This window comes from Lissotriton helveticus, chromosome 3_2 (assembly GCF_964261635.1).
Source record: "Lissotriton helveticus chromosome 3_2, aLisHel1.1, whole genome shotgun sequence".
Taxonomy (NCBI): Eukaryota; Metazoa; Chordata; class Amphibia; order Caudata; family Salamandridae; genus Lissotriton; species Lissotriton helveticus.
Genome location: NC_136062.1, coordinates 100,373,552 through 100,395,118, shown reverse-complemented (window position 1 = coordinate 100,395,118; position 21,567 = coordinate 100,373,552). Strand labels below are relative to the sequence as shown.

The 21,567-nt window shown below is 45.1% G+C and overlaps 1 protein-coding gene across 1 annotated transcript in view; it reads right to left on the bottom strand.

The window, feature by feature from the left end:
* LOC144826132 (protein unc-13 homolog B-like) overlaps positions 1–21,567 on the bottom strand; it is a 325,746-nt gene that overhangs the window by 19,427 nt on the left and 284,752 nt on the right. The window contains exon 6 of the mRNA XM_078684528.1: positions 9,899–10,052. Within this exon, the coding sequence (XP_078540654.1) occupies positions 9,899–10,052 (154 nt within the window). The remainder of the gene's footprint in view (positions 1–9,898; positions 10,053–21,567) is intronic.

Here is a 21,567-nt window from a genome sequence, read left to right as displayed (position 1 = left end):
CAGCATAAACACATTATGCCATAACCTCATGAGTCACTAGAGGCATAAAAACAGGGTGCATAAGCCTGGTGCTCTACCCCTCTCACTCACAATGACCTCAGGCCAGCTGGCCTTTTCTGGGGCTCAAATGCCCTCTGTCCAGAATATCAGGGCGTTAAGCTGCCACTTGCAGCTAGAGCTAAAAGTGCGCAATGTGCTGGCACCATGGTGCCTCCTGGGTCCCTTCCTGGGACTCCTCACTACACCCTGGCCTAAACGTAGCAGCTGCCCGCTAATAGCCGGGCAGCTGTGATCCTCACTGGCACTCACTGTGCCTCCTGAGTAAATGTGCAAACCTCTGCAGCTGCCCGCGCTGGTTCGGCACAGCTGGGGACAAGTAACAAGGGCCCTGACACGACTGTGCCTCGTGAGCCCCCCTGGGACTCTTTCCAACAAATGTTGCCCAAAACGTTGCTGCTGCCCTCTATCAGGCGGAGCAGCTGTAATAAGCAAAGGGAATGGGCACACCTGTGCCCCTTTGGCCCCACTGGGCCTCTCTTTATATAAAATTGGCCTCCTTAGGGGCAACTACCCTCTAGCAAGTGGGGCAGCTGAAAATATAGCCAAAATTGGAAGGGGCACGGGCCCCTATGGGCCCTCTAAAAACAAATATTGCCCGACAGCTGCAGTTGCCCAATGTCAAACAGGGCAACTGTAAAATGCTATCCGGAGGGAGGCCAGTGCACCACTGGCCCTTGGGAACCCCACTGGGGCTCCTGGAAAAAAATTGCCCCCCCCCAACGTTGGGGCGGCGCACAACAGCGGGACTGCTCAGGACTACAGCACCAACACATAGACCCTTCACTCACCGGCTCTCATACTCCGGTCCCCTTCAGGCACCACGCACAGCTGGTCACAGGAACAGCTCTCCGTGTATGGGCCATTCACTCCTCCTGGGCCTCTCGGGACTTTGGGGGGGACTTCAGAAAAGGTGCAGGGCTCTCCCTCTCCTCACAGGAGCCCCACATAGACCCCATCGCTTCTGGCTTCACTTCCTCTGCATGGGGGCTCCCAACAGCTCACAGGAGCCCCTGCTCAGTCCGGTAACTCCGCCACCTTCCTTCCGGACATGCGTGACAGGCCCCGCCCATAGCCAGGCGGACGCGCCTGACTTCCGGGTCGCATTCCCGGTGCGGCGCTGAATCGGGCTGCGGCGGTGATTCTTCTTCGGCAACAATGTGGGGTGGGCACCCACCTCCACAAGACGATTGCGGGGTGGTCACCCGCTCTTTGGAGCAATAAGCAGTATGCGCACCCTCTGATCTCAAATGGAAATTACTAATGAGGGGTGGGCACCCACTTGTAAAGGCACATACCACCGAGGCGGCTGCAATCGCGGGGTGGGAACCCGCTCCAAGAAACAGCCACTGCGGGGTAGGCACCCAGTCTCCTTATGCTGTGCATGGGAATGCCCAGGCTAGGAACCCCTCTGGATGCTCTAGCAGCCCAGCGCTGCAGAGCACACACACTTCTCTTCAGGGTAAAAAGTAAAGCGCTCACCAGGTGCTAAGTCCATCAGGGGTCAAGTAACAAGAAATTCACATGCGAGGGCACCCGTGCATGCGCATTTGTGAGGAAGAAGTCGTCGATAAACCAGGAAGAGGGAGCCTCGGGACACTGCATCTCAGGTAAGTCTTTTTCATTACTTTAACAATGCTTTTAATGATTATAAGGGTATTTAGAAGAGGGCGGGAGGGAGGCGGGTGGCGGGCAACTCCGCTCCTCCATGGCGTGTGCGTAGTCTGCCTACTACGCCTACTTCGCGGAGTGCGAAGTAGGCAACACTACGCACAGTCCATGGACCGAGCGGAGCACTATGCCCTTACTTACTATATATCCCCACAACCCGAAAGGTCCAGTAGATGTAATGGTATATTACTTTTAAACAGTTGTCATAATCAGAAGAAGTTACAGTTGAAAATGTTGACACAAATGGCTGTTTATTTCAACTAATTTTCAATTTTTCCCATATTCTATTGTTCATTTCTATAAAGACACCTTGAAGGATCTACACAAATAACCCTTTGCCGAATTCAGAATATTGTCTACTTGTCTAAAATGTATAGCTTTCCAGGATCCATTATTGCGTTCATACCCATTTCTACCATTAACTGGAAAGAGGGTGACCGAACAAAAAGTAGAAAAAATAGGCAAGGTTCCAGAAAAATGCCAAAACTGTGTAACAAATGTGGTTTAGTGACAAAAGTCTGCTTGTCCCTGAAAGCTGGGAAGATGGTTATTTCAGCACTACAACACCTTTTTTGATACCATTTGCAAGGAAAAAAACCAGACGCTTTCATCTGAAGCCCTTTCTTCCCATTTCCCCCAAAAAATGTTGCTGTATTTTGGCCAATTTCTGGGTCTCGACTTAGCGCAGGGGGGAGGCGGGAGGCCTAGCAGTGAAGGGATAAAAGAAAAAAAGGAAAAAAGGAAACAACATACATTTCTTACAATTTGACAAAAATATTGTACACATTAAAACAATAATAATTATAAATGTTATAATTTTAAAAGAGCAAAAACATAATATTTATAAATTGTAACAATATAAAATAAATGATTTAATTTTACATTTAATACATATAATATTCCCACTACAAGTTATCCAAAAGTAGACAAAGTGTTGTATTAGGGATGCACAAGATTTATCACTCCCACTTAATGCAATTTAACAGTACGAAAACTGTTACATCACACAGGGGTCAGGGACAACACTTGCAAAATTGTAGGACTGCGAAGGGTCACATTTACTATTCACACTCCAGTCAATGCAACAGTAGGTAAAGTGGTGGAATGCGGAGGGGTAAAATGTACTATTCCAACTCCAATAACTGTTGGATTACAAAATTGTAGGACTGCGAAGGGTCACATTTACTATTTCCACTCCAGCCAGTGGAACAGTAGGGAAACTGTTGGATTGCGGTGGGGTAAAATTTACTATTCCCACTCAAGTCAGTGCAACAGTAGGGAAAGTGTTGGATTGCAGTGGGGTAAAATGTACTATTCGCACTGCAGTCAGTACAACAGTAGGGAAAGTATTGGATTGCTGAGAGGTACTACTATCTATTCCAAATCCAGCCTGAGCAACAGTAGGGAAAGTGTAGGATTGCTGTGGGTTAAAATTGACTAATACAACTCCAGTCAGTGCAAAAGGTGGGAAAGTGTTAGATTGTGCATGAATACAATTTTGTATTCCCATCCAAGTCAGTGCGCCACAATAAAATAATTTAAAAACATAGTAAACAAATAAAAATAAAAAAAGGTTCAATATAATAACAATATAAATATGCAAAATAAAGAAATACAAATATATTTTATTGTAGAAAACTTAAATAAAATATATACATATTTCAATGTTAAGTGCATATCATAAATAACTACAAATATTATTATAATTAAAATAAAAACACATGTTTAATTTAAATAAATAATTTGATTTAAACATCATTCAATAACAAAAAATATGTATTACATTTTATTTTAATTACATCCTACCCCATACCCCTACACAACTCACAACCTGTACCTACAACTTAACTTTAAAAAACGAATTATTTACACTATTAACATAATATATTTCAATAAACAAATGATCATTAAATAAAAAATATTCATTACTTAATGATGATTAATTGATTAATTTACTTCCCACAATATACCCCAACAAAACACACAACTCGCTCCTAAAATGTAACTTAACGAAAAGGTAATTGTATATTTAACATAATTAATTAACAATGTAATCATTACTATCAATCAAACATTAATTATTTTACTTCCCACCCTGTACACCTATAAACCCTACAAACTACACCTAAAAATAAAAATATATAACAATTGTTACACAATTATCAGAATTAATAATCAATTAAATAAATAATATTAATTAACAACTCATTATTAATTAATTAGAATTAATTTACTTCCCATCCTGCACCCCTTTAGACCACGCAATCCACACCTAAAATTTAAATATATGTATATTTACACACAAATGAATTATCAATTAAATAAATAATATTAATTCACACCTGATTATTAATTAATTAAAACTAAATTACTATCCACCCCATACCCCCATAAAACCCACAACCCATGGTACTAAAAATCATGAAAATTAATTGAATTAAATTTAACACCTCTTAAAAATTTCACAACTATATTACAAAACATAAACAATAATTATTCACAATTCTACATCATATAGATTTAAAATATATACTTAAATACAATAATAATAATTAAAAAACAATAATATAAACAACTATACTTTTGCAAACTATATTTGCCATACATCTTTATAATGCACTTAAAACACTGCTAATAACTGAATTTTGAAAGACTGTAGCTACTGAAAAACATTCTTGTATCATTTGTAATAATAGTTTTGATTCACAGAATAGATTTCTTTTCATTCTGAAGTGTCGGTTGCTTCCTAAAATCTATTTAATCCGCGAATCCATTTTAAACATGTAAGTTGGCACAATTCACATATTTTAATTGCTGGTTGTTACTATTGCTTCCGAGCACACTTATAACTGATGTCAGATATATTAATTAAATGTCAAAAAAAGGTTTTATGTCAGTGTCATCCTATTGCATTGCCCAATGCTAGTTTTTAAGCATTGTCACATAACAAAATCATTCAAAATAGTTGCCAGTGCAGTGACAATGCACAGGCATGCATTGGAGGCAAACTTGAAATGATTTTTGTTTGAGAAAAAACATATCAAGCACTGTGTATGTGCACGCATGAGTGGTGGTCTTAGGATGGGTTTCTCAAACAAAAATCATTCCAAGATGGCCAGCATTGCATGTGGATGTGTCATGACAGCAACACATGCCAGTGCTTTATGACGTGTCAGCAACTATGTTAGTCTTTTATTTTAAGTTTATATTACAGTTAGAAGATGGCTATTAACTATTAATGAGCTGTAAATTAAATAACAATGAAGCTGTATGCAAGCACAAAAATCAAAGAAACCAATGGATTGATAGCAGTGTGCTGCTGCCCGGTTCTGGAAAAGGAAGTAATTTTCTTTTTTAAAAGGAGTATGGAAAATATTGTTAGGGAAGGGCGTGGAAGCAATAGACAGGTGGAGGTGGAAAAGTGGAGCATGAATGTGAAGAGGACAAGCAAATGCGAGGACAGAACTGCCCTAAAAAGTTTTTTTTTTAAATGTAAGCAAATAAGATAGAGGAGTGATTGAGACCAAATTTCCTCCCCGATATCAGCTGTGAAAGAACTCCAGCCATCCACTCAAAGGGAATGTAAAGCATCTATACAACAGATGAGGTTCAAACGGAAGAAAAGGAAAGAAACTCATCAAATACGAAGCAAGCACATTTCTTTGACAAGAAAGCAAATCAATGATGGAACCTGGCTGACCCTAGCCTCTCTCCATGTATTGGTGTTTTTAAGAAATTGGGATATTAGCTGTAAAAGATGTGTCTTTCACAAGTAATGAGTATGCAATTGTTTTTTTAATTGGAACTACATAACCCATTAGAGCACTTGACTCGCTCAGGGTGGCAAAGCCTGCTCAGGGAAGGTAGTATGGGCTAATAATCCCAGCTCACTGATTTACAACAATAACACTCAATAACTCATTGTCCAACCAGTGCTTTCTCTTTTAAAGGGGAACAGTACTTTTATGACACATCTACACATTGCTAAATACTGTGCTTTGAATTACCAATATATACAATCAGGTGGATGTAAATTCCTTTGGTGACACCCTGATTTTGCGTTACACCACTAGTGGATCCAAAACCATATACCCACAACACCCCCATTACAATAAAGGAAGCAATCTGTTATATTCAACATTGCAACACCATTAAAATCAATGGGAACAATAACAATATTCAAAGCATGCATGCCAATATCGATATTTTCAATAAAGCGTTGAAATTTAAATAAAACATGTGTCTCTGAGTCTTTAATGCACTGCTATCATACAGCTTGAACATTCATGGGGACCAGCACAAAAGTCCAGCACACCAGAGCCCAAGATCAAAAGCTCCAGCTTCAGGAGTGCTTGAAATCAAGGCCAACCTCTCCCAGGGGCAGTGATTCAATCCCTGGGAGAGGTAGGGTTAGTATTTTTACTAATTTCAGCCCTCACATACTCACTATACAACGTTGGTGGTGCCTCTGACCTTTTAGGGGGCCTCAAAAAGCACAAAATACAAACTTAAGGCTGTTACCTAGGGGCTTGTGGGGCACTCATTCTTTGGAGTAGTGCATATTTTGTTAATGGCTTCTTCGCTACGGGCTCTTTTATCCTGCTGCTTCACACAACAGTCTCTTTTTGTTTATCTCCGGAGTCCCAGTTCCATGTGGGTACCTACATGCCTTTTTTCATTCTGAGGGTATGTGATTGAGGAGCCTACTTCCATGCTTCCTGGCCAGCTCTTCACCCACTGACATAGTCTATGCTGGCACAGAAGCCAGAATGTTTCTTCTCCCACAGGCTCTCCACACGGAGAGCCTGTGAGAGCAGGGAGGGCTCCACTCACAACCTCAGGGGAACAGGCCTGACCTGGGTACCTTCCTGACTATGTCTTTGTTCCCAGGGCAATGTAAAAAGAGCCTACCTCTGGGATGAAAACCACAGGGCCAGGAATGAGTCTGGAGAGGAGTCCCCATGACGGTTCCGTCTCTTTGTAAACAAAAACTGAAGATTGCAGTGGACCTCAAGACCCTGCCCATCCACCTGGTAAATTGAAGCTATTGCCACAAAGCACCTTGTGCTCCATTCTCTGCCTTGTCTCCCTGGGGGACTAAGCTGTATTTTGGGCCACATAAGACCACTAAATGCACATTTGGATTCGTTTTGCATCTCGTGGCTAGCCCTAGCCACAGGGAACCTTTTTGTTGTACCTCCTGGCCTCTAACCGCATGCTTTTCATTGGGAGCTGGGTTTCTACTGCTTGATTTACCAGATATGTTCTCTGTCTGGACTACTTGTGCTCTGTTCTGCTTCAGGGCCATCTTCCACAACTCCTCCAAAGACAGCCAGCAGAACATCCTTCCTGCCATACTACCAAGGTCTCAGAACCTCCTAGCTTCTTGAGGGTAACCTTTGTGCTTGTGGAGTCAAAAGTAAGTTCACAGAAGTCACAGGGGAGCTATAAAGGGTCCTCCAGCTGATCCATTCTCCGCAATGGTCCTCAGAGGGCAAACAGAGGACAGTCCCTCTGGCCTTGGGGAGACCCCTCTTAGTCCTGGGGGTCAGCTGGTATCAAAGTCTCAAAAGCTATTCTTGCAGGGCATTAAGTGGCTTCCTATTCCAGTTGGGCATTCTTTTGCCATTGTCGCTCCCATATATAGTGTCTTCTCATCTATCCCTTCCTTGTGCAGGGATTTATAAGTAGGATTATAATGTTCTAGAGGCCAGACACACCTGGCCTAATCCTGTGGTGCCATATCATCACTCCACCTCTGTTTCTGCTCTCTTGCACAGCATTCTGGGACAATCCAATATAGTAACTTCAGGTTGAAAGAGCTTTCTTGAGACCCTCAGCTCAGCTCCTAGCTGATACTGCTGCCTGATCCATTCCCACGAAAACGTTAAAGGCAAGCCTTTCCCCTGTATGGGCTGCAAAGGTCAGGCCATTTTCCTTTGTTCTAATTGGCCTGGGCTGTCCCATCCCAGGAGAAGTGTGACAAGCGAATTAGCTGATTTAGATTTCCTCCCCATCTCTTCCACTCCCAGGAACTTAATCAAGCACTGTTCAGAATCTTAAAAGTTTCATATGGCGTGTTTACCCTACATTGGTAACCCTTCTGTACCCTGTAGTCCTACTGTGGTGATAATGGATTTTAGGGCAGATTTTCTTAATATTATGTAATACTCTTTAACCGTCACAGATCTTCAGTAAGCACTATCTATCTACACCATGAATGCCCACTCACGTAGGCCTACCCCAAGTCAGTACCAATCCCAAAGAGCTGCTTCACTGACAGGCTACCTGTGCGCAGATACTGGGTTGTGCAAGAAGGTAGTCTCAAACATGCAGCTCGCAGATGAGTGTGCTCATATGTTCACATATAAGGAGCCTCTTCACCAAGCTGCGCAGCTGCAGCTTTATCTTGAAAGGCAGACAGTGGTGGTTTGCACTCAGCCCATTTACTATGAATTTACTGTGAGTGAAATCCCATTTGTGAGACCCACTCACTATTAAAGTCCAAAAACCAGGTAATCAAATGTGAAAAATCCTGGTGGACTTATTGAGAAGAACTCATTAGCCAAAGTATTGTATAAAATAGTCTTTGACAACAGACGGCTAATGTTGTATATAGGCATGACCTAAAAATGGGGAGAGGAGGATAACCTCAAACAAATTTAAAAAATCAACAACTCTGGAGTGAGTACATTTAGAGAAAAAAGACCATGTTTCCACTTCAGTCAATTATGCTAAATGTTTATCTTCGGTGTGAATTGGAAACCAGGGAAAAACGATTGAACTATGGTACTTCAGACATACAATTTAAAGAGTTAATTTATTTTGGCTTTTCACACATCAAACAGTGGCATATATGGACTAGTGACCATTTGAGCCCCATGAATAGGTCTATATTGAATACTCATTATAAAGAGCTTATTAAATACACTGTACATAAGTAGTCTGCTAGATCCCAGAAAGACTCTGAGGTTTCTCATGTTCCCTAGAACACGTTTGAAGACTGTACCTTGAGCTTGTGAAACTCAGAAAGCTAAGGACGAACAAACTAAAGTCCTTTTGTGATATTCCTGGTCATGCCATATTCACATTGGACGTTTTTAACTATCTACAGGAACATGAATAAGTGTTGATTAATTTAGCAAGTTGTCTGTCATCCGCTAATGCAACCTGAATTGAACAGGACTCAGAATCGATACAAGACCTCCGAGAAGAGCTCCACCCCATTTGCTACTGAAAAGTGAGCTGTCTACATTCCAACTGATGCTTTGATACATTATATGTGGTCTTTACAAATACAGAGTACACCTTAGAGTTACAGATTCCCTCCATTTTACTGAAGACCTCGGGACACAGCTTGAGTAAGCGATTCATCCAAAAATGAACGATCCTTAACTTTTGTATCCAAAGTGACTAGTCTCTCTAAAAGCAGGTTGTGCATTTTTTTCTCTCAACAGTTTCTGATCTATTACGGGAGACTGTTAGCCCGCAAAACTATGAACCATTTTGTTGCTGCGGCCTTCTTACCAAGGATTGCTTTTGCCTCCAATAGAACACAATGCACCCCCCCCCCCTCACCCCGCAGTCTAAAGAACCAAACTTCAATCTTACTCCATAATCTGCGAAAGGGAATGTCAATGATTTTCTGCCCAATAATGGCAGGAAACAACTACATGCAAATTTCCCAGATAGCAGAGCCAGGTCCTGTGTGTTAATCAACTGGATGCTTCATTCAATCAACAATGCACGGTTTGACCCCGAGGTATTGCAACCTAGGACCGATGCACCAAAGAAAAATAAGAACAGCATCACGTACAGAACGAAATAACAACTCGAAAAAGAAAACTGAAACGAATATCCCTTTGGAACAGAAGAAGTTACAATTTACTTTTTAACTTAAGCTCGGGCATGTGAATGGTGGAATAAAGAAAGCGTGAACTACAGAGGTGACGCATGTTCCCAGGTGACCTGGAGAGAAATTATTACACAATCTTCGATCTAACCAAAATATACACATGTATACAATTATTTTTCATCACATTATCTGGATCACGGTTATCATAACAGGCTTTTATTGGAAATATAATTAATATTTTAGGCCAATCTTACATCAGTTATAATGTGTTGCTAAAAATTGGTCTGCGGTGCTAAAAGTAAAAAAAACAGCTACCTTGGTTCCTTCCTTGTGATGCCGATGAATGTATTTTTCGATGTTAGATTTCCACTCTCATGGAACTGTTCAGAATATCCTTTATCTTTACAAGATGACCTTCTGCCATCATTCTCTGTTCCCCGGTCAATAACTTTACTTTCAAGAGAACAGTCTGAAGGGAAACAAACACAGAATGAAGATGTTTTAGATTTATAAACGTGTTGGCCAGATCAACAGACTTTGAATGTGTCTAGTGTTATAAAGTTACAAAGAATTAGTTATTGCAGTAAACACCTTTTCCTCACTGGGGCAAGAACAAATGTCAACCAGTTGCCATAACATATTTTCTTCAGTTTTTTACTATTGTGCAAAATCATTTACCTCTCATTCAACAAAGTTCAATATTTATTAGTTGTTCCAATTAGGAGCCTGATGAACCTTGATAAAAATGATAAAGTAAGCCAAATAACCAAAGAGTTGAGATTGATCTATAAGAAATTAATGATAATTGGAAGTTAACCACAGAACTGTTTTAATGTAATTCCATAGAGTCGATATTTATAGGGAACACTGTAAACCCTGACAATGATTGGGATTAACTTTTTAAGTGGTTTAAATGAAAACGCACTCGCAGGATTGTACGTTTCCCGATCTTGTTTTAATTTCCAAAAGACACCCAGGTTGCTGCCTGTTCCCTCTTCATGTGACTGCAGCCTTCGTGAATTAAAAAGGGAAAATCACCTACCTGTTGAGGTTCTTCCTTTTGGGCAACCTTTGGATGTGGATTTTAGCGGTCAGCCCGGTTGCGGAAAGAGCTGCGCTGTTGGCGCAGGGTTCCCGTGGTGACGCCATCAGGCATCACCAAACTAACGGGAGGTAGTCCTGTCATGAGGGCTGAAGATTGCAGCAGTTTGAAAAGAAACCGAGCAGCACCAAACTGTGGATTATTGAACTTTGAACATTGTAACTGGATGACAGACTCACTGAAGTTGAATTATTATGCAACTACGAATACCATCAGGCCATGCAAGTGCTCACATCCACTGGGGCGTTCTTTAAATGAAGTTGCACATCTCTGTCTCTGGTTACTGAATATGCCAATGATTAAGAGTAAGTGTACTCGAGAAGCGACTGGCAGCTGTTATGTTTGCTGGTTGTTCCCTCTTCATCTGACTGCAGCCTTCGTGAATTAAAAAGGTAAAATCACCTACCTGTTGTGGTATATGATGGCAGGTGGAAATACCCACTTTTTCACCCCTCTTAACACTGCACAGCCCAAGTGAGCCTGGTACCCTATAAAGAACACACGCCTCAAATATACCAGCTACACTACAAGGGTAGGTAGTTATCAAAATCAGAGCTGCATGGCATTGTCCGGGTGTCACCACAGTAGAAAACCCAGAAATACATCACAATAACCCACTGCATCATCATTAAAATCACTATTGTTGGTACCATTGTACAATGGCATTCATTAGGACTTACAGTGATTCAGAGTAATCTTTGTATCATCAATACAGAATTTCCCTTTTCACTAAGCTGTGTGCATGAGTCTTTCTTCTACTTTTAAACATGTTGCAATGCAGCCTTAAGACCCACTAGCAGGGGCCTCCACGTTCCAGAGCCTTGCGCTGAAAATTCCAGTTGCAGGAGTGTTTGCGACTAATGGAAAAGTCTCCCCTGGTCATATATGGAAGGACTTGGGAGACTTACAGTGCCACACATTATTTGCATGCTAGGATTCTATGAAGCTGATGAATTCTTGCAGCCATCAAACTGTGCTTCTTCAAAGTTATAGAGGTGGCAATATAGTTGTTATCCAGTTGTCTACACCTGGACTTTCAGGAAATCGGTCTAGACCTGGCTCTTTGGTCTCTAGTGAAGCACCATTCTCTTTCTAGTCAAAAGCAGCACCAAGGTGCCCTAGGGCACTTGGGCGCTATACAAAATTAAAAAAACAAATCAAATTATGGTCCACCGCATTGCCTTATATGCTCAGCTGTGCAGAACACTGAACTGTCTTTGATGCGCCATGTGCATTATCTTCTTTTTTTTCTTTTCAGTGTTCTTGTAAGCTGCTTTCATTTTTTTTTTTGATGGACCCGAGAGTCCCTCCTCCTCCAAGGTGCATCAGGGCAATGTGCTGCTTTAGCCCTACAGGACCAGTCCTCCTCATTGTGCGCTTCCTATCCCCACCGTGGGAAAAGGGGTGGTGGAAACACATATTTGCTCTCTATAATCTATCCCATTGAGAGCAGATTCAATGGGCGCATGACCACTCTCTGTCTACTAGTTTGGCTACCAGGGGATCGGAGGTCCACAGAGCAATTTGTATAACAATGAGCCAGAATTTGTCCTAAGTGTTTGGTCCCCAGGAACCGGGTACCCAAGGGGATAGACTCAAACTCAGAGGGATATGCCACACACTTTTGGCTAATCTCTGTCCTCTAGATGGCCGTATTTCTAGTTCTATTATCTGCTTTCTCAGGGTAGTTTGTGATGGAGTAAAGTGCATTTTGTTCAAGGCAACCAGCTATGGTCACTGGCAGCATGCATTTCAGGCCTCTTGGCCTGTAAAGTTTTAACTTCCAGCGGAGCTTGATTTATTTTTATTACTATTCTTTCTAATCAAGACCTGTTCTCTGTTCAGTGCCTTAAGATCTCCTCCGCCTTGATCACCTTCATTGGCTAACCACAGCAATGTACACATGAAGAAAATAGTTCAGAAGCCAGGGATGAAAGGTAAAATACAACATCTCAAATGCGACTGAACAATTAAGAAAACAGAGCAGAAATAGATACACAAGAAATATCACCCAGACCCCCATTATAAAAACATATTAAAATGTAGAAACAATATTTACAAAACGTCACAAGAAACTAGACAGCTGATAGGGAAAAAATCAAAAGCACTAAATGAGAAAATGAAGAAGTCATGGGTGTGAAACACCCGACCATGCATCCAAAACAGTATCCTCTTCAGGACACCTCTGGACATACAGAAGACAGAAGGACTGCACCTGCTGATGAACCTGTGGCGAAAAACCCCAAGGGCTGGAACTGCTCCCCTCATGTACCCAGGACAGAAGTATGGATTCCAAGTTGGCTAGCCTCCTTTAAAGCTTCAGGAACACCAAAGCTGCAAGAAGCCCAAATCACTGCGGAGTACAGCGGGCCCTTTCTAACAGGATACACCCTGGACCCTGTTAGTTGCTTCTGGGAGATTCAAAGTCCTAGACGATTTGCTACAGTTTGAGTGTACTCTTTCCCCTCTCAATATAAAAAAACTGGCCTCTAAGAACCTATTTCTGAACTTTTTATAAAAGAAGCAGAAGCTACCACTTAACTGGAGCAGAGCCGCAGCCACCAATGTTGATCTGCTGGTCAGAATCAATGTGCTGGTTTGACTACTGAGAAGCTCCTGACTTCCAGAAATGTTTCTAAGTCCAAACATAGAGCACTTCACCGGACCAACAATGAACAGCACCTCAACAACAAATTCTTACAAGAGCACCTCCTTCCTGGGCCCTGACATTAGAGCTTTGCCCAATCAGGGGTTTGCCTGCCTCGACATTGTGTACCTTGAACTTATCACTGGAGTCTCCCTCCAAGGTCCTGCACTTCAGCTGGCTGCTATCAATGAGTACCTCTTTGAAACAAGTTGGTACCCCCTACTTGCCGACAATCTAATTGACAAGGTGTTTTCTCCACAAAATGTACTAAGTTAGAAGGTAAACGTTTCACCAGGATGAACCTGTATCTAATCCATGATCCATCACAATCGGGCTTAACTTTTGACTTTGAACTTGCCTTGCATCACCTGGCAAGCACAGTCTGCGCTTTCTGCTCTTTGGCTCTAGAAACCTCTAGAACTTTGAAAAATCAAATCCGTTTACATGCATTACATTTTTTTGTCATTTTGGTGTCTATTTCATCATTAACATTTTCACCATTTTTATAAATTAGAGTGGGATTTGAATTGTGTTTTCTACTTTTAATCTCTGTTGCAACTGATCTATGCTGTACACATCTTCCAGTGTAAGCCTGTCTGCTGTGTGTAACAGCTACATTTGGGTTGAGCTCAGGTTCAAAGTATTAAGACCTAACTGGTCCATTATTACTTATAAAGGATACCATCCACTTCAACCAATAATACATTTTCTCAGAGTTATGGTTTGCTAACTGTTGCTTAAAAAAGTTACCCTAAATAGCAGTATATCCCTATTTCGCTTAAATACTCTTGCATGAGAACCCGGATATTTCCCTGAAACTCTAAAATAAACAACAACCTTTTTGGAGAACCATAAAACTGCCAACTGTTTCTCGTATCTCCACTGAGATTTGCTCTTGTGTTCTAGGGGTGTTTGTAACCATACAGAGACTCTCCTGCAGATGATATAATGAAGCTTTTTTTTGAATCCCCAAAATCAGTGCTTACACAAAACTTGATATTTTATAATAAAATACAATGCATGTTTTTCTCCTTGCAAAGTATGTGAGCAAGAAACATCAACATACTAACAAACACATCAGCAATTAAAAATATGAAAGTGAAAAATACATATAACCAGGTATTGTTCATCACAAACCCTAACCTATTAAACTAATATTCTTTAGCAGCTTTAGATACATTTCAGCAATGTTTACTAGTGTATAATATTTGTTTGGTTACGCATAACCTCAACCATACCGGTATGCCAGAAGGATTCAAATCAGCTCTATGTTTGAAGGTATATCTCCCCAACAACTAGTCAATCTGCTTTTCTCACCCTAAATGCAAGGGTATTTTCTACCTTTTGTAGCATTAGGAGTCCATGGCTGAAGTAGGAGTTCACTTGGTCTTACCCTATATCTGTACGCAACACACAATTGAAAACATTGTATGCATTAGTTTATTAGACAGCATCAAAAGTCACAGCTATCAATCAATCAATCAATCAATCAGTCAGTATTTGTACAGCGTGGTTTATCACCCCAGGGTATCCAGGAACTGGTAGTGGTGATAGTCAGTCAAAGAACCAGGTCTTGAGTCCCTTCCTGAAGTCAGTGAGAGCGAGGGGGAGGTTTAGAGATGGAGTAGGAGGTCTTTCCAGGAGAAAGAATTGCCTCCGGCGCGATTCGGCTGATGCAGGCAACAGGTGCAAGGGCAAGGTAGGCAGATCGGAGTCTTCTGGACTGCTAGTGGAACTACTCCTCTGTATGGGGAGCCAGTGGAGGCTTCTGAGTTGGGGGTGATGCTGGGCCATTTGGGGAGGTCAAGGATGAGACTGGCTTAGGTGTTCTGTATGGTATGTAGATGTTTGAGGAGATGGGAGGTGGTGCTAGTGTAGAGTGTATTCATACCATAGTCAAGTCAGCTGGTGATAAGGGCTTTAGTGACGGTTTTCCTGGTCCTGGCAGGAATCCACCTAAAGATTTTAGGACCATGCAGAGGGTGTGGAAGCAGGATGAGGCCAACGTGTTAGCCTGGCAGTTCATGGAGATGTCGCTGTCCAAGGTTACAGGAGTGGTTGGTGGGGTAGGTGGAGGTCCAAATTCTTTGAGCCACCATATGTCCTCCCATGGAGAGAGGTTTTTCTAAAAAAATTTTTTTTACATTTTGTTTTTATTGTTGCCATCACATAATAAGCATCAACGGATAGTCACGTTTCATTGCAGCGTCAACATTCAGCTGCATCCAATCAGTATAGCAACTTTTCAAATTTTGTTTTTGCATCCAAACTCTTAACAGTACTACTAAAAGGGTCAAGATAAACGATACGTGTCATAAATCAAATACAGCATTGGCGTAAATAGAAGTATCGCAGGCATTTTACATATTCTCTAGCAACAAACAATCCTGCCTGCATTTTCGGTTCTTGGGGCCCTGCGCGTTCCGCTGCTTCTACTGCCCTTCCCCTGGTTCCCCCCCATTACATCATATCCTCGTCCTCCCCTGAGCTGTCTCCATCCTCATCTTCAGGCAGAGGTTCACAAATATCCCCTCTGTATGTGTTCCAGGGTGACCATATTTTGTTCCATTTGCGTGGATTAAGCCTTTGTTGGTAAATCGCCCTCTCTGTTAACATAAGCATGTCCATGTTCCTGCACCACTGAGCCAGGGTCGGGGTCTCCAGCGCCCCCCAATTCTGTGCGATATCTCGTTTCGCCAGCATCATACCAATGATCACCCATCGTTTCCCATGCGGTGACAGGTCTGTTGGGCCCCACACATTCAGTAAGCAAACCCTAGGGTCAGGTATGAACGAGTTCTGTAGGGTCTGACTGACCGTTCGCGTCACCCGCCTCCAGTAAGTTTGTATATTAGGACAGTCCCACAAAGTATGGAACAGTGTACCCTCCTCCCCACAATTCCTTAGGCAGTATGGGTGTTCCGCCCTGTGGATTTTGTGTAGTGTCGTTCGTGTGTAGTACACCCTATGTAATACTTTAAATTGGACCAGTCTAAATCGGGTGGATATACCCGCCTCCCTAGGCGACGCCAACGCTGCATTCCATTCCCCCTCATCCAGGTCTCCGACCTCATCTTCCCACTTTTTTTCCAGCTTCTCCAGCGGATCCGGTAGGTTGTGCAGCAGTTTACGGTAAGTGAGGGAGGTAGCACCCGCCTCCATATAGTCCGTAAGCAGTCGGTCCTCTAACGGAGCAGACTCCGGGACTGTCACCCCCAGCTCTAACACGGACATGAGTGCGTGCCTAACTTGTACATATCTGTATGTTTCATTCACCCCGAGATCATACTGCTCTCTCAGGGTCGCAAAGGAGAGCACGCCATCTCTCGTCCATAGATCGCCTACCGTGGAGATTCCGATGGTATCCCATTGGTCAAACCCTTTACAGCTGCGCAGATTACCAAGGGCCTTGGTATCCCATAGTGGTGTGAGTTTGGTAATCACTCCCTCCCAAGCAAGCCGCCTCTGAGCTTTATGCCATATAGACACTGTGTGTTTGGTAGGTCCCTCCAGCTTCCCCACCATACCCTTGTTATAGAGCGGGGCCAGAAGGGTGTTCGTGCCCAGTTGGCGTCTATCCGCCAGGTAGGCCGGGTCATCAGTGCGGCAGAGGGTAGAATTCAAGGCGATGTGCACTGCCCACAAACTCCTCAATGGTCTTGGCCCTTCTATCCTGAGAGACATGGTCACCCCCTACAAGGCCCCTAGACCCCTACGCTCTGACAACGAACGCCTGGCCACCGTCCCGAGATTCAGGAAGGCACGCACTGGCGGTAGACGGTTCGCAGTAAAAGCGTCTGCAGGATGGAACTCACTCCCCCGCTTCCTGCGACTGGAACCCTGCCACCTCCTCTTCCGTAAAAAACTGAAAACTCTGCTTTTCCCCAAATAAGCTCCCCTTCCCCCTCTGGTCTTCACTTGTATCATTAGCGCGGGGATGCCTCCGGGTCACCAGGCGCTTTATAAATCGCTAAATAAATAAATAAATAAATCTTGTGCACCATGGATCCACTCGTTGATCACCTTAAGGTGAGCTGCCCAATAGTACAATTCAAGGTTTGGGAGCGCTATCCCCCCGCTGTACCAGTCTCTAATCAATTTCAAATGTGCTACCCTAGCTGGCTTGCCCCCCCACAGCAGGCCTGACAGTTGTGCCGAGACTTGGCGGAAGAACGACAATGGGACCATCGCCGGCGTGTTCTCCAGGACATACAGGAAGCGAGGCAGCGCCAGCATTTTGAAGAGCGCCGCTCTACCTAGCAGTGTCAAGGGGAGGGTCTTCCAGTGGCGCACGTCCGCCTTAAGCCTGTCCAGCAGGGGCCCAAGGTTCAACTCCAGAAAGGTCGCATGGTCCCTTTTGATGTGAATCCCCAGGTACCTGAAGGAAAGAGGTTCTACCATCAACTGGCAATCAATAGGTAGGGCCGGGGGGTCGCCCCGTATCATATAGAGTATGGACTTGGACCAGTTAAGTTTATACCCTGATGCCGCACCATGTCTCTCACATAGTGCCAGAAGGACCGGAATACCCTCCGTGAGGTCCATGAGGTAAATGAGCATGTCGTCAGCATACAGGGAGACCCTATCCTCCCAGTCGCCTCCCCACTGTATGCCCTTCAGTAGCTGGGTGGTTCTGAGAACCGTGGCCAGGGGTTCCAGTACTAAGGCGAATAGCAGCGGCGAGAGTGGGCACCCTTGTCTCGTGCCCCTCGCCAGCGGGAGCTCTCTCGAGATACATCCATTGGCCGTCACCCTTGCCACGGGGTCGGTGTACAACAGCCTGACCCACGATATGAATTTCGAGCCAACACCCATGTGCTCCAGGACCGCAAAGAGATAGCGCCATTCGACCATGTCAAACGCCATTTTGGCATCCAAGGACAGCACCGCCGCCGGCTCCGCCAACCTTTGGGCGCGTGCCAGCACCCCGTGCAGCTGTCGTAAATTCAGCGCCGTACTCCGGTGTGGCATAAAGCCCGACTGGTCCGGATGAATCAGGTGCGCCAGATGGGGCAGCAGTCTAGTAGCCAGTAATTTTGCCAAAATTTTATTTTCGGCGTTAAGGAGTGAGATTGGGCGGTATGATCCGCATTCTTCAGGGGGTTTGCCAGGCTTCGGTATTGCCACTATAGTGGCCGTGCGCTGGTCAGGAGGCAAATGCCCCCGTTCCTGGCATTCCTTGTACATATCGAGCAAGGGTGCGGACAGCGTTTCGGACATGATCTTGTACCATTCAATCGGCACTCCGTTGGGGCCCATTGCTTTCCCCGGGTGTAATGCTGCTATGGCTACTTGTATTTCGTCGGCCGTCAGGTCCAAGTCAAGCTCGTCCCGTGCGTCCTGTGGGAGAGTACGGGTAGGTACCCCTATGAGAGATCCTTCTGCCATCTCCCGTGTGACCTCGACTTCAGGGGAGTATACGGAATGGAAATGGTCTGCCAGGAGTTCTACTATTCGTTCGGGACTGGTCTGTAACACCCCTTCCGAATCTTTCAGTTGCAGTATGGCCCTCTGTCCTCCTCATTTCTTTTCCAACCAGGCTAGGAGTTTACCTGACTTATCGCCCACGTCATATATCCTGCTCGTTGTCGCTGCCACATTGTCCATCACCTTGTGGCGTACATGGTCGGTGTGACTCTGCTGACACAGTCTGAGCACGTGTTGTGTATCCCCAGTCGGGTTCCTTTCGTGGTCCTGTGTTGCCCTGGCGACCCGCCCCTCTAGGTCTAACAATTCCTTACTCCTCATGCGCTTATGCTGCGTGATAACAGAGATTGCCTGCCCGCGAAGAACCGTCTTGTATGCTTCCCATAAGGTTGTATGGGATGCCACCGACCCTTCATTGTCAGCGAGGTAGGATTTCGTGCCTTTTTTTAAAGCCTTGGCTATAACAGGCTCTTTGAGGTATCCCGGGTAAATGGGGTAGATGCGTCTATGGGTGCGTACCTGGCTAGAAAGAGTCAGTGTTAGCGGGGAATGGTCTGAGATCCCTCGCGGTCTGATGTGAGTGTCAGTGAAGTTGAGGAGGCCCCCCCCCAGTGTGAGGAAGTAGTCAATCCTCGATAGGCTATCATGGACTGCCGAATAGTACGTGTAATGCCGGTCCTCTGGGTGAAACTGCCTCCATATGTCTACTAATCCCTGCGTTTCCATGAAGTCATGCAATCTGGAAGGCCCTGGTGTTTGTGTGCGCACAGGGTAGCGGTCTAGGGAGTTGTGTGCCACCGCATTAAAATCACCCCCTACAATGAGATCCCCTTCTGGAAGGTTCAACAAACATTTTCCTAATTCTGGGAGAGCTATGGTGTGCAGTGCCGGCGGGATATATACTGAGACTACGTTGAGCGGCCTCCCCTCCCATTGCCCGTGTATCGCTGCGAAGCGTCCCTGCGTGTGGATGCTAACGGATTGGGTTATGAACCTGGACGAGCGGTGCATTAATATCCCCGTGCCTCGGGACCCCTTAGTGAACTCATTGTGGACAATCATGCTGTAGCCTTTCCTATCTGGGGCCTGTGTCGCTGTGCCAGTCAGATGAGTTTCCTGTAGTAGGACCAAGGCGGGATTCAACCTCTTTATGCTCTGTAAGACCAACCCACGCTTTATTTTGTCTCCCAGACCCCTCACATTCCAGGACATGAGGCTCAACGGAGACGACTGCCCCATACTAGCGTCCCTCCCCGCCATGTTTGAATGGGTGGAAAGTCAGTCGATGTTCGCAGCGCACCAAGCAGCTTGTGGAGTGAACATGTGTGCTTTGCCGCACTACCACCATTCTACGCGCTTTTGCCCCATGGTACTGTTCCTGACCCTGTGTACTAACTACAAACCAAAAACCCATCCTACCCCCAACTCCCCCCCTCCCTGCCCCCCTGCTCAACGGACTCAAAACTGCCCACCCCCCCAACTCAGCAGAGTGCCTGATCCCAACCCAAAACATTGTACTTGCTCGCTGGGGTGAAGGACTCTCCGGAATCAGCGGCCCCCATCCTCGGCCGCGGAGGCCCTCAGCCCAGTGTCCAAGGCGGCATTGCCGGTCATCGTTGCAGTCAGTTCAGCCAGACAATAGCAGTGAGTCACTGTTCCTCTTCATCGCCTCTCTCCTGATGGTCAGGCAGAGGGGAGAGTGCCTCCGCATCCTCCCCGGTGGATTGTGAGCCCTGTCGGGGTTCAGCATTACGGTGTTTATTTTGCCTGTTGGAGCGACGAGGGAGGCCCACCGGCCTCCACCCCTCCAGCCATTCCTGCGCCATCTCCGGGGAATCAAAAAACCAAGTTTTATTGTCTGCCACAATCCGAAGCTTGACCGGAAAAAGCATTGAATACTGGATTTCCCTAGCTCTCAGTTCCTTCTTTACTTCGAAAAAAGTTCTCCTCCTCCGTGCGACCTCGGCTGTGTAGTTCGGAAAAAAGGCCAGCGTAGAGTTCTGGATCTTAACAGGGGGCGAAGTCCTCGCCGCCTGCAGGATGGCGTCCCGATCCCTGAAATTAAAGAGTCTCGCTATGATCGGCCTGGGGTTAGCGCCCGTTTTCCGGCGTCCTCCAGGGACCCTGTGTGCCCTTTCCACCGTGAAAAAGGCGGAGAGTCCTTTAGGTTGCAGGGTCTGCTTGATTAAGTTTTCCACATACAGGTCCATCGCCCTCGTGTCCTCCGATTCCGGCACACCAATTATACGGATGTTGTTGCGCCTCGAGCGCCCTTCCTGGTCATCGAGCTTTTCTCGCAGTTCCTTATTTTCCTTCGAGATGCGTTCCATGCCAATCTGCAGCTCCGACACATCCTCCACCAAGGACTTGGTCACCACTTCCATATTATTCACTTTCTCCGTCATCTTATGGAAGTCCGCTCTTATTAGCGTGATTTCGGATGAGATTGACCCCACCGTTGCTTGTACTTGCGTGAGGGCCCGCATGACATCGTCCAGGGTCGCCTTCTTGCCCCCCGCCGCTTCCGCAGCCTTGCCTTGCTGTGTCTTGGCGTCGGGGGGGGGAGGAAACGGGTTTCTCATATGCAAACCGGTCAAGTTGAGACTGCGTCGCTCCGGCTCTCTGCCCCTTGCCGGCCATCTTAGCAGCGGGGCTCTTCAAAAGCGATGGAAGCCGGTGTCCCAATCCTCCGAACCGGTGCAACTGTTCGTACGTACACACACCTGACTCCGCCTGGGCAGTCCCACTCGTATCACCCCCGGGTGGCCACGGGGCACAGTCCAACAGCCCACGTGGCGGTCAGCGGTT